General features: G+C 32.0%; 1 protein-coding gene across 2 annotated transcripts in view; it reads right to left on the bottom strand.

Moving 5' to 3' along the window:
• Nucleotides 1-1,738: 1,738 nt before the first annotated feature.
• Nucleotides 1,739-13,812, bottom strand: part of Tmtc3 (transmembrane O-mannosyltransferase targeting cadherins 3) — a 46,587-nt gene continuing 34,513 nt past the window's right edge. For both annotated transcript variants that reach the window (XM_033763827.1, XM_010629784.3), the window contains 4 exons: nucleotides 9,047-9,150; nucleotides 7,596-7,765; nucleotides 5,884-6,110; nucleotides 1,739-3,811 (listed from right to left, as the gene is read on the bottom strand). In XM_033763827.1, coding sequence (XP_033619718.1) covers nucleotides 3,003-3,811; nucleotides 5,884-6,110; nucleotides 7,596-7,765; nucleotides 9,047-9,150 — 1,310 coding nt within the window. In that variant the 3' untranslated portion in view covers nucleotides 1,739-3,002. The remainder of the gene's footprint in view (nucleotides 3,812-5,883; nucleotides 6,111-7,595; nucleotides 7,766-9,046; nucleotides 9,151-13,812) is intronic.

Here is a 13,812-nt window from a genome sequence, read left to right as displayed (position 1 = left end):
AGTATAAATTGACATACAAATCTATATATTTTAGTATTTTTAATTAAAGCATCTTTAAAGAAGCATTGTATAACATGAAGTTGATAGCTCAAATGAGAAATAATGAAAAGGCAGGGGGTTTTATCAGACTCATGTAATTCACTTATCAAGTATTTACAGAATAGCAAACACAAAATTGCAAAACAAAATTACGTATTCACTTTATTCTCCAGGAACTTCAGAAAACTATTTACTGGAATAATTTCAAGTTCCAAATGTTAATACGGAAACACACATAAGGGGCAACTTGAGAAACTTGATTTTACCTGCTAGGAATTAGTGAAGGAGTAAAATGACACTACTCCTTGGGGATTGTAAAAGCTTTGCTATAACTCCTGGGGAACAGAGTACTTTGCAAAAGAGTGAGAATTAAAACTCCATCCACTTACCAGTACACAAATCTGTGACAGACTTTCTTTTCTAAATTTAACAGATAATCACAATTCTGGAAACATGGTTTCCATCTCTTAAAAAAGAAAGCCCTCAAGGAAAAAATTCCATTAGTTTTCCTCACCTGAACAGTTTGAAGAGAGTTTTTATTTTGAATTCATGGACGAGACGCAGTAATCTTACACATAAGTGGATGGAACTTGAGACCTTCTTTCAAGGAATATTACTTATCAGAACATATTGCTTCATAGAACTTAAACCAACAAAACTAAATTGGGTTATATTCCTAATTTTAAAAATTACAAGATAGATTTTATTGAACTAATTTAGAGCAGTAATCCTTAATGACAAATCAGAATTAGAGAGAAGTACAGGAAAAACTTTGAAGCATGGCTCCATCTCCCAAAACTTCAGATTTGCCTAATGCAGCAGCTTTATTGAGACTCCTTGATTTGATGTTAATTAATGATGGGATGGGTTTGATTTAAATAAACTACTTCAAATTGAAATACATGAGTATTTCCTATGCGATAGACCCTACGTGCTAATAAGAATTTTCCATTAGAAATCATTGGATAACATTAATATATACTTTTATTGTGTCAATAGACAGAACAATTCATTAAAATATTACTCGAACTTTTATTATAGTTTGCTATCCTAAGATTTCCTATTACTTTATTGAACTGTCCTTCACTTGAAATTGTACCTGAAGAGATCAAACTCAGAAACTTGCTCAGAATATATGGAGAGAAAATAATAACATAATTTTATTTTTCAAGTCACAGTATATGAGGTATTCTCCACCTTATATATGAAGTCACAAAGCCATAATTTAAGAACTGAAATTAGATTCTCATGATCAACAGAATCTCTTGGGTGACACATTAATACCCTTGATATCAGTGCTTGCTTTAAATTGCCTTAAAAAAAAAAACAAACAAAAAACAGAGAAAGAAGGAAAGAAAAAAAGAAAAGAAAAATCTATGCCAGATCCTCTGGGAACTCAATAAGTCTAAGGTCTTTAATGCAGACCGTGTTTCTTGTGACCTATTTATAAAACACTTCTTAAAAATTATAGAAATATGGTTTCTGAGACATATATAGTTAGAAATTAGTTACCTCAAAAGAACCAAAAAAGTTTTTGAAATACTGTACAATTAGAAATTACTATCTCAAAATAATGGTTTGAGCTTTAACATTTTAAACTAAATCAATATCATTAGGTATTACAAAAATTCATTTGAAATATATCTTAACTCAAGAACAAAACATATTTAATAAATTTGATTTGTATCTACTTTTAACCTAACAGTTTCCAGATTTAAAATTGCCAAAACCACATGACAAATTTATTAATCTGATATTAGACTATTATTTCCATAACTGGAGAAAGGTCCAACATGACATGATTTTTGTTAAACTGTAATATATATAGCATATATATGCAAATACACTAGCAATTAGTTTTCCATACTTTATATAATTAAAATGGCTTTAAATTTTTATGAAAGCTCAGTAGTCAAAATAAATATTTAATAAAAATATATACCACAAGAAGATATTAAGAATTTAGTGTTAAAAATAAACTTTGTCACATTGTTTTGCCTTCAGTTAAACAGAAGTGAATTTAGTGGCTTAAGGTATCTAAGAATGATTAAACTATGATTTTGGAAACAGAAAATTAAAATTCAAATAAAATCAGAGAGTCAACACTAAGATGAAAGTTTTACTATGTTATTCCTTAAAAGTTTAACATTACCGAAACTTCTAAATATGACTATGCCCCTAAGAAACAAAAATTTGAAAGGAAAAGTCAAAGAATAGTCATGAATATGTAGATCATGTTGTGACACTTATGTGAAAAAGAAAAATAGTCATGAGCACCATTAGAAATGTGTATTTGTATGATATGTGTGTACAAACCTTACCTTGTTAAAAACTGCATTTTAGAGTTAAATTAAGGATAAGTATGCAATTATGAAAATACATTCTTAAGCTAACAGGTTATATGATCCATGTTAAAACATTTTACCCAGCATTCCTTCTAGAAAATCAAAGAATATAACATAAAGAAGCCAGTATTCTCTTGTAGTGCAAAATTTCTTGGTTTAACAGAAGAACTGCTGAAGAAAAAAGTGTCAGTAGGTGTTTTCAACCCATCACCAGGTTCCAAGAGGTAAGAGGAAACTGAAGTAGGTAATAAATGTGAATTCATAGAATAAAACAGTGTATGTTGGATATGTCCTCAAAGGATCATCATTTAGCCTCAAATTATTTTAAATTCAGAGTAGAAAAATTGTCTTGCCAAAAAAATTCTTCCTTATATAACAGAAGCTGAAAATTTGTCACCTGCAATTTGATATTTCTGCTATGTTCACCAAAACAACTTCTGCCATTATCTTGTATAATACATATCCTGGGTTAAGATGGTCTTAAACAAAAAATCTTACTTTGACCCCATGTAGAGGCACCATAAAAGTTACATGTCCATGATATTTTTCAAAGCTCTGAGTCAAGGAATCACATGATAAAGATTAAAGTCCTTTGATATCATTGTCACATGATGAATGCTATTCTCCATTTAAAATACGTTCAATCTCTTCTAGTCTTTTTAAAGCAGCAACTCTTTTCTTCTCAATTTCTTTGATGTCTTTTGTTTTTTGGGGTGCCTCTTTATTTTTCTGCAACTGTTTGTTGTGTTTAGACTCACTTTTATCTTCAGTTGTTTCTGTTGTCTGTGTTGGTCTAGACTCACTTCTAATTTCCTTTACATTTTCAGTTGGAATTCTGTTTTCTCCCTCTTCACCTGTACTCTTCCCAGCCGGGAGTACTGGCTGTTCTACAAAACCAGATGAAGAGATTTTATCCCTGACTATATTCAAATGGCGCTGAACATACTCTTCATGTGGTGCTAATGCCAATGTTTCAACCAAACATCTTTCTGCTTTTAGTAAGTCCTTCTCTTCAAAATAAACAACACAAAGATTGTGTTTTCCTTGGACATTGGTTGGATCCATCTCTAAGATTTTTTCAAAACATTTTTTTGCTCCAAGTATATCTTTCTTTTGGTTCATCAGAATGTCTCCTTTTAAAATGAGACCCTTCACATGGTCAGGGTAGTATTTGAGTAACTCTTCTAAAATCGGCAGAGCCTTTAATTCCTTTGCAGTCTGAGAATAGAGGAGAGCCAGATTGAACAAAGCACTTCTGAAGTCAGCTTGTAATTTAATGGCTTTCTTCATCCAAATCTCTGCTTCCGTGTCCTTTTTGTCATCCATGGCAAGCATCCCCAAATTGAAATAACCATTAGCATCCAGTGGCTCTTCATTCACATAGTTCAGAAGTCGTTTTCTAGCTTCCGGTCTGAGTTTAACTTCACCTAAAGATAGTTGCATTTTTAAAAGAAATAAGATATTATTATCAAATGAAGTAAGTTTGAGGAACAGAAACATTTTCAAACATTTTATTAGATTACAAGAAGACAAAACTGAAGCAACTAATTTCTGTGCCTAAATAAGAAAAAAGCAAAAAAAAAAATCTATCTTCACTGGAAAGACAATGTGTTTGAGACACAAAGACAGATCATTTTCTTCAATTTAAAACATTAAGAATGTTTCTGAAACTAAAAGGAGAAAAGTCTTATAGTTTATAACCTAGATAATAATAAAGGAAGAATAGAAAATTAAGAGGATGCAAACTTAGATTTCCTAAAAGACACTATTCAATCCTTTTTTATTTTTTGGTACCAGGGATCGAACTTGGAACCTTGTGCTTGTGAGACAGGCAGCAGCACTAATTGAGCTAAATCCCTAGCCTTGACACTATTCAATATTGATTCTGCTATGATTTTTGTTTGTTTGTTTGTTTTTTGTTTTTTTGTTTTCTGAGACAGGGTCTCACTATGTAGTTGAAACTGACCTGGAACTCACTATGTAACCCAGGCTAGTCTTGAACTCACAGCAATCCTCCTGCCTCAGCCTCCCGAGTGCTGGGATTACAGAAGTGCGCCACCATGCCTGACTGCTATGATTTTATATACTCAACAAGTTATTTAACGGCTCTGGGTTAATTTACTCAATTTTCTAAAAATTACGTGATATACAGTATGTATGTATGTGTATATATACATATATATTACAAGTAGTCATTATAATTGGAAAGCCAAATTTCAGAATACTGAATCAGATTTTTCTGGCATATAACCTCAAACTTTCTAGGGCAAAATATATCACTAACTTAAAAGTATAAAATTAAAATGTGAAAAATATTGCATTAATTTCTATTGCAAACAAATAATTTTTTTTTTCAAGTTCTACAACTACATGTTCTAGGGTATGATCTATACTGGAAAATAAATTTTTTTCATTATTATTAAGGTTAGATAACCTTACACAAATATTAGGTTTTTCCCTAAACATATGTTTTTGAAAATTAGGCCTAACAAACTCTCTCTCTTCTTTTAAGTGACATGAGGAGTAAGAAAAATTTAAAATAAATCGGTTGGCTTCAGCTTTTCTTTTGGACTAGCTACTAAAGCAGTCATACAAAGTTAGGGTAGTCTTTAGATGTACCGGGACATACTTTCTAACCTACAAGGGAGCAAACTGGTAAAACAAACTCAAAGGTCCTCTTTAGCTCTAAAATACTGTAATCTTTATGATTTGTTCAGTTTTTGCAAATGTTTTAAGAAAGGTATCTAGAAATTAACTAGATATGACTAGATTTTCCATCATAAAAATTACAAATTATAATTGCGTAACTGTTTTGTGAGTGAAGTACAGTCCTATACATAATATGGTTCAAAGATACAGATTTACTGATTAATGACTTAGTTTTGCTAAGTTATAGAAAATTACAATATTTCAAAAAACTTAGTAAATCTAGATATAAAAAGATTTATCCAAAATATTTTCTTGTAAATCAAAGGAAAATATAATACTTAAAAAATCATTTTCCTGATTCTTTAGAGCTAATTATGGAAACTTTTACAAGTTCATATTATTTAGACAGTATATTTAATAAGAAAGAAGTTACATTTATATGCATAACCTGACATAATAAATAGGTATTGCTTAACGGAATGCCTGAAAATTTAGTCTTAACACATGTGAATAGAGTGAATGATTAGTACTCTCAAATTTTAGTGAATGTTACTTGAAGAGTTTACTTCAAGTATTTTAAATATTCTTAGTATAAGTTATTTTATCAGCTACTTGCAGCTTTTATTTATTTATTTATTTATTTATTTTTGGTACCAGGGATTGAACTCAGGTCTTTGCGCTTGCAAGGCAGGCCACTAAACCACTGAGCTAAATCCCTGGCCCAAGCTACTTGTGTTTTATAAACTAGCCATCCATAAAATGTTTGCTATGGAAAATAAAGTCTAACTTAGGTTTTACTATATACCAAGTTACATTTGAATAAACACAGCATTAGTTTAAGGAAACACACCTGATTCCTGCATTAATATGGCAGAATTAAATAATGCTAGCTTATGCCTTGGATTTAGTGCTAAAGCATGATTGAAGTTTTTTAGGGCTTCATTTGGTTCTCTGAGTTCAATATACACAATTGCCAAGTTGTACCAAAGATCTGCATTGTTTCTGTCCAGTTCTAATGCTTTAAGATATGCTTCCTTTGCTTTGAGAGGCTTATTCATTTTTAAGAGCAATTCTCCCCTGTGGAAAAATCAAACATACCATTATTTTGTTAGTTTGTAGAGCATTTGATTAAGTTTTAAGACTTAACATATAGCTCTTTTCCCTTTTAAAATTTGACTCTCAAAAGTTCTTTATTAAAAAACTGTTTGTAATTGCCCTCAAATCTGTAAATTTAGCTTGATACTGTTTCAAAATTCCTAAATGCAGAAAAGCACATATTCATTTAGGCAGGATGTAGGGAGGTATCCAAGAAAAGGGGAAAGAAAAAAAATTTATTTTTTGAATATATCTTAAAAGGACACAGACTAACACCTGAATGAGGAAAATGACAATCACAGTGGAACACTGGTGAATCTGTCAGGTGATAGAGCATTACAAGAAAAAATATACAGAGTGGAAATTACCATCTTTAAATCTGTGATACAAGTTTAACTGTACAAATCAGCAGAACATTTGCTATATGATAACAAATAAAAAGAGTAATTAAAAAACCAGATCTGGTAGGTAGGAGGGCAACAGTGCCATCTGAAGATAGCTTTAAGGATTACATCTTGAATGGGGGATTAGTTTGAAAATCACTGTATTTTTCAAATACGGTTACATTAGCTGTTAAAGAACTTTAAAAACTTATTTTGCTTAAAGGATATTTTTACTTGACCAGAGTCATAGTAAGATGTAAGGGCACATATTTTTATCCCTTTAGAGGTTTTTATAATCTTTTTTAAAAAGTTTCCTACTTGTCTTAAATATTTGCCATAAATAAAACATGTATTTATTTGTCCTTAAAAAAATGTTTTTACTAATATTCTCTTTTAAACTACTAAGAGTGAATTTAAGATGTTATTTTTTTTAAATATAGAGATTAGAGAATGATTCTGGATTAGCAAATGACATAGAGTTCTGGGTAAAGCTAAAAAAAGACAACCAATTTAAGAACTTATTTTCTCTCTTAGAAAGTTAAATCTTGAATACACTCTCCCCATATAAACAGTGTTATAAATTATGATTTGGTTTCCCAGCCAGGGTACAAAACAAAATTTAACAAACATTTTTCTTCAAGTATGTAAATTATATTTACATGAGAAAATACATCAGTGATACCAGAAAACTTTTTTGTTGCTAACCAATATGTTTTCTTTATGGCAAAGACATCGATAACCAGTCAACTCTCAAAATTTATTTAAGAATGCTCCCAAGAGTTGGGGAAGAGAACAATGTAAGCTCCAAATGTTTAAACAGGAAAAAAGAAAACGGCTTTGATGATCAGAAGTAAACTAAGAATGAGCTTCTCTCCTTTCTTTCACACACAATCTATGTTGGCGATGGCAAATTCCCTTGTCAATTTCAGTTCAACTAAGTTTGTCAGTGTAAAACAAACTATAATCTTCTATGGACTTGGTTACCAAGTAAGATTAGTATAAGAAAAAAAATGACCAGTCAATAGGTACATGCAGATGAAGCTTCAGTTTTCTACAACGATATCTCTAACGTGAACTATGATACCTGCTAATATAAGCCTGCTTGAAGTCAGGCCTCATGCTGATTGCTTGTCGGTACAGCTGATCTGCTTCTTCTAGTCGGGACTCATTTGCTCGGATCAGGTTGGCCAGATTGATATAAACATTTAGGTGGTTAGGGGCAATTCTGGCTGCATATTTTTTACCAGGAATAATCTGTTTAGAAGAAATGGTGTTGTTGTACTTAGATGTTTTAATACTAAACAAGAATTAAAAGTTAAGTTTTCCTAGTAGCTTACTTAAAATAACATAAAACACAGAGACTATAGTACTAGCTTTACTAATAGATAAAAAGAATATAAAATGCGAAAGAAAATGGAGTATTCATAAAAAGTAAATATACTTTATGACCTTACAGGACATATTTTTTCACTCATGCCAGCTCAATAAACTACTGCTGGCTCATTTATACTTATCTTCCTATGAAGTCAGGTTAAATCAGAACTTTTAAAGGCTAAGGTCTCTTAGTCTCCATCACAGCATTTCATGCTGTGATCAAAATATTTCCTTATTGTGAGAGAAGGGCATTTAATTTTATTTTGGCGTTATATAAAAAACTCACTTGCTTGGTAAAGTTAGGAAATAAAATGCTCTTATTTTCAGGTTGAATAAAGATGATTATATATAATATACATGGATTCAAATTTTTAAGGACTACAATAAACTATATGATAGAAACCTAAGATAAATATAATTTAACTGTACCATTTGGTATGAAAATAATAGGCCATCAAATAGTACAATTTTGTTTTTAGAAATGATATGAAATTACCCCATTATTACTACTACTATTATTATAAATATTGTTATAATTGAGAAATCTGTAGCTTGGGTTAAATTATCTTTTCTGATGACACAAAGATGATAAGGGACAGGATTAATCTTTTATTTTTGATATTGCACTTGTTATATCTGATGAATCTTGTACTTGTGCCATAACAACAACTGATTAATGCAACATAGCAAGAGAAATACGTCCACTATTTTATCACTATGTCCATTTTTTTAGATAGCAATAACATTAATTTAGTGCTTAACTACATAAATGAAATTTTTATTTAAAGTTATTTCATTCATGAGAATAAAAAAATACCTATTGTTCGGGGCTGGGGATATAGCAAAAAAAAGTGCGTGTATAACACATACATGTGTGTGTAGGGGTGTGTGTGTGTGTGTGTGTGTGTGTGTGTGTGTTTATATATATATTTACTGTTCACATTCTAAGATTAAGTATTTACAAATGGGTTACACAAAATAATTTTTTAAAAATTACATGAGCTAAAAACGTAAATGTATACTTACAATGATTGCAGAAACAGAATGCTCATTAGACACCCTATTTTTACATCAACAAACTGAAGGATTTTTCTATCTAGATGATCCTTCTCAATATGGATGTATAGTAGGCACAACACAAGATACATTCTGACAACTTACTTGAGGCATCAGTGACTTGGCCATCACGTAAGATTCTTCAGCTTCTTTAGTTCTATTTAAATTTTTATAAGTTCTTCCTACATTCATGTGGGCACCAATATCATCTAAAATTAGAAATAAAGCATTTGTTGGCAATGATATTAAAGAGTATTCCATGTAAAATACTAAAATGTGCTTCTAGAAACAAATATGCTAGGCAAAAATACAAAAGCAGAAAAGAATTCCTGCTTTCTCTTTGAAGTTCTTCTTATACAACTTGTTTTAATGGAAGACCAATGATACACTATGACATTACTGAAAGCACCGCAAAGACAGAAAACACACATGACATGAAAAAGCTATCGGAATGGATCTTTGAAGGGCTAAGTCATATGAGAAGGTAGAGGTAATGATGATATATCTCTTCTATTCATGATATTTTACTATACTAGGCCTTATTCCCATTTTCTTAATCTCATACCTTTGGAATTCAATTAAATAATGTAGCTCATTTCTACAAGAAAAGAGAACCATCATTATTCCTAAAACTAGAGTGAAAGGATAATACCAAAGAGATTATGAAAAAACTTTGTGATTTACTTTTTAAAAATTGTTGTGAATGTGACTGGAATGAGATTACATGTAATATCAGGATAATAGTACTATGTAAGATTTTTGGCCTTTCTCTTAAATGATGATATATTCCTAATGTAATTTATCTATTAAAAATGTTGTGTTAATATTAGAATGTCAGGAACTTGTATCTCATTTTCTAATGTAGAAAATAAAATTCCCAGCAAACTTTTCAGGCAAAGACAAAATGCAGTATAAATAAGAAAAACGTACACTAGTTTTGTAAAAGATATACTCCCCAATAAATATTTCAAAGGTTTAAATAATGATAATAGGAAGAGAGATGTTAAATCAAACAGTTTTTATTCAACATAAATATCTAACAAACATGACAAGTTTCACATTATGATTGCTACTTGCCTGCAACACTGATGATTTTGCAATTGTGGAATAGAAGTTCTCTGACTGCAACTCCCAGGGCACATAGGGGCAAGCATATATAATCCTGGGTATTCCCCTAGGAGGAGACCAACAGTCCTAAGATCTTGCTACATTATGTCTCAGGCTACCAACTGTGTGCATTACAAAAAACTGGCAGATGTAGTGTAATTTTGGTTAGAGAATTAAGGGACAAGGTTAGGGATAAGGGAGTTGAATTTTTTTCTTTATAGATGTGTGGCTCGATTTTATGGAGTCAGGAGGGCATCAAGCAAAAACAACAGAAAAGAGCTTAGGCTGGCTACAAACCAGAATACTTGTGCAGTTTTAAAAATTCAGACATATTAACATCACCAAGCTCCATCAAAATAGAATTTTCAGAAATAAAATTTGCAAAAGATGTGCTATTAAAAAGTTTCATAGGGAATTCTGATGTAGAACCATGGTTGAAAAAAAACAAATACATTGCCAAATGCATATAAAAATACAGAATAGGTAATCCTTGCCTTTACAGAACTGAATTTAATTTTTTTATATCAACTAAATCTGTAAGGTTTGTTATAGAGTTGAGAAACTTAGAAAGAACTAATATATAGAAGCTAAAAAATTTTAATATACAGTTGAGAATTTAAGCTGACAAAATATGGATAAATGAAAATATAATTATGTCCACCATGTGTTTAAAATGTCGATGCAATCAATCAACTCCAAGAAAGGTTTGAGAAGAAAGAGGTTGTCTATTTAGAGAAAACATGAGCCAAATTACTACTCAATAAAATCAGGGCTTAAAACTATGGCAAGAAGATATTGTCATCAATGTAGACTTCAGACATCAGAATAAAGTAGCTCCACTTTCCCAAAGAACAAAGGTAGCAATCAGACATCTTTCAGCATCAAGAGAGTTACTCAATATAAATAATAAAATGTGATGCAATTTCTAAGCAATTTGTTATGAGTTACAAAGTTATTTCAAAGGGGTAAAAAAATACAAAATTACTTTTTAGGAAAATTTAAATTTTAAGAGATAAGAAAAGGTGACATGATGAAAAAATTGACATTTGCATCTAAAGAGCTAAAGAGAATTTCAAACAAGTCTGTTTTTATGAGTACCCTAAACCAGCAGCAGGATTTGAGCAGTTTGCCTTTAATTCAATGTAAATGAGGATCTCAAATGTCAACTCACTCTCAGTCTGTCAATAATTTATTTCTCATAAACTCATTTTTCTAGAACTCTTGTTGAGTATTTTATTTCTGGTCTCTGCTAAAACCTCTAATATCTTTTTATTTTTGTCATGGAAAGGAGATCATGATGGACTAAGGCTTCCCCACTGCCACCCCAAGCCAGAGCTACCATCTTGGATGGGAGCTGGACTGCCCCCTAAGTGACAGTGGCTCTCCCAGAACCTGGAAGAACCAGTCCTGAGATATAGATCCACAAGATTATTACTTGACCAGGATCACCTATGCTGCCAAACCCCACAGCTACACAAACCCTTAACTCTTGCCTTTGTTCTTCTATAAAACCCCAAGCTTCTGTCAGCCCTCCAAAGACACATCTTGAATCTCTTTATTTATTCTTCCCAGAATGACTATGATTAACTAAAGCTCCTTTGCTGTCCTTCACTGATGCTCATCTCCTTGACTGATGCTAAGGAATAACAGGCCAGGCATGGTCTGCTGGGATCCCTAGAGCTAAGGCTTTTGTCCTAAAACTGGTAAAATAAATACACAAGATTGTGCAAATTACAGGTACGTGTTTATTAATGTGTATCTGTTTATTGTCTATAATCAGGAAGACTAAATATCCAATCCCAAATACATTTTGGGGCATATTTTTAGTTATCTGATTATTCAAAGAAATTGAAGACTTCTACAGGCATTCGGACAGCTATAAAATGATGTACTTTTATAAAAAGAAACTAGTATCTATCTATATTAGTAAATAGAAGATAGCAGATAGCTTTTTAATCTGACATCCCTTTTTGCCAAGGAATGATCTTTTTACAGAAAGAAGAGATAGGGGTCTGATACCTGCAAAGAGACAGAACACCTCAAGTGGCTGCTACCTGCGAAACTTCTGCATAACAAGACAGCCCCTTGCTCACTGTGTATCTCCTCACCGGAAGCTTCATTCCCTCCATAAAGTACAGACCTCTCTTCCTTTGTTAAACTCTGTAACAAGATTCAATTGTTTTGCCCCTCTCTAAATCTCCCACTGTGGGTATGACTCTCATGCTTAGGCATGCAATAAGATTCGTACGTTCTTTGTTTACTTATAAGACCAAAATTACCAAAATTTCAGAGAAGAGTAAATTTAAAACACTTCTACGGTATAGGAGCTTCATGAAGACAGAAACATTGTTTTATTTGCCAATGAATACCCAGCAGGTTAAACAGTGCCTGGCACATGGTAAATTCTCAAATTCATGGTCAGTGACTAAAAACCTATGGGGCCCTTTGCTATTCATTCTCTTGTTAGCCTTCTTGGCCATAGCTTAGATCTGGCCCACAGGACCATGTTTTAAAGGTTTGGCTGCCAACGTAAGGCCCTACTGGGAGCTGGTGGACCTTTGGGGGTGGGGCTTAGTGGAAGGAAGTTGGGTCATGACACTGTGCCCCTCAGGAGACAGTGAGACCATGGCCCCTTCCTCTCTAATTCCTGGTTGCCATGAAGTGAGCAGCTTCCTCTTCATGTGCTCCCATCATGACGACTGCCTTACCACGAGTCCAAAAGCAACAAGCAAACTGTGGCCTGAAATCTTAGAAACTGAGCTAAAATAAACCTTCCCTCTTTTTAAGTTATTAATCAAGAATGTGTTATAGTTATGAAAAACTGATTAACATTTCCTGTATCTTACATTTCTACTTGCCTTCTCTTTTTCTAGTTTCACTAAAAATGTTATATTTACCAGTTTATATTTATTGAGTATATACTATAAGCAAGAAACTGGCCTAAGTCTTTTAAAACCAGTATTTAAGTCAATCTGTACAAAAGAACAGAGACTATTATTTTTCAGAACTTATAGACAGAAAATGATGTGATTAAACTGGATAACATTCAGACCAAATTTTTAACTATTCATAACATCATTTATCACTTTTTAGCACTATCCTGGTCACTTTCTCCTCTCTTCCAAAACACAGTGATGATACAACAAGATGTCATGGCATTACATTTGCCAAACTTACCTACGAACATAGCAAAAAACCCCAAGGAACAAGTTTAGAAGCATCTTAATATCATAATTAATGTTTCTAAATTTATTTGCTTTATTCATAATCAATTATAATAAACTTTATAGCATCCTATTCTGGATAACTAGGAATAGTAATTTTGAATATGTGACATTTAAGTAATGTTTAAGGAGATAAGTTCAGCAAGTACCTAACATAGTAATAAGTGATAATTGACAACAATAGGGAAAACTTTAAAAGTGAGTGGCCCTATCTATAACATCCATGACACATACTGCTTAGATGAAATATGTATATATATATATATAAATTTCTAAATTTTTATTAATATGTATTTTCCCCTTTCTATTTCACATTGTCCATTATATCATTAGGATCTTATGTACTATTGTAGTTTATTCACACCAGAGAAACTATTTGGTATTAAGGTGTAGGGAAAGTGGGAAGGGTAGGGGAAAGCTAATAAGGGAAAAGAATAAAATACAAGAAAATGAAAAAATGGAAATGAAGTGTTTGTAAGGGGGGAGGGGAAGAGGGGGTGAAGGGAGGACAGGGACAAGGGGAAAAAATGAGAACCAAGA

The sequence above is a fragment of the Fukomys damarensis genome, unplaced genomic scaffold, assembly GCF_012274545.1.
Source record: "Fukomys damarensis isolate Sample0158 unplaced genomic scaffold, DMR_v1.0_HiC HiC_scaffold_15, whole genome shotgun sequence".
NCBI classification, from domain to species: domain Eukaryota; kingdom Metazoa; phylum Chordata; class Mammalia; order Rodentia; family Bathyergidae; genus Fukomys; species Fukomys damarensis.
The sequence above is the reverse complement of the archived record's forward strand: the minus strand, read 5'-3'. Positions and strand labels throughout refer to the sequence as shown.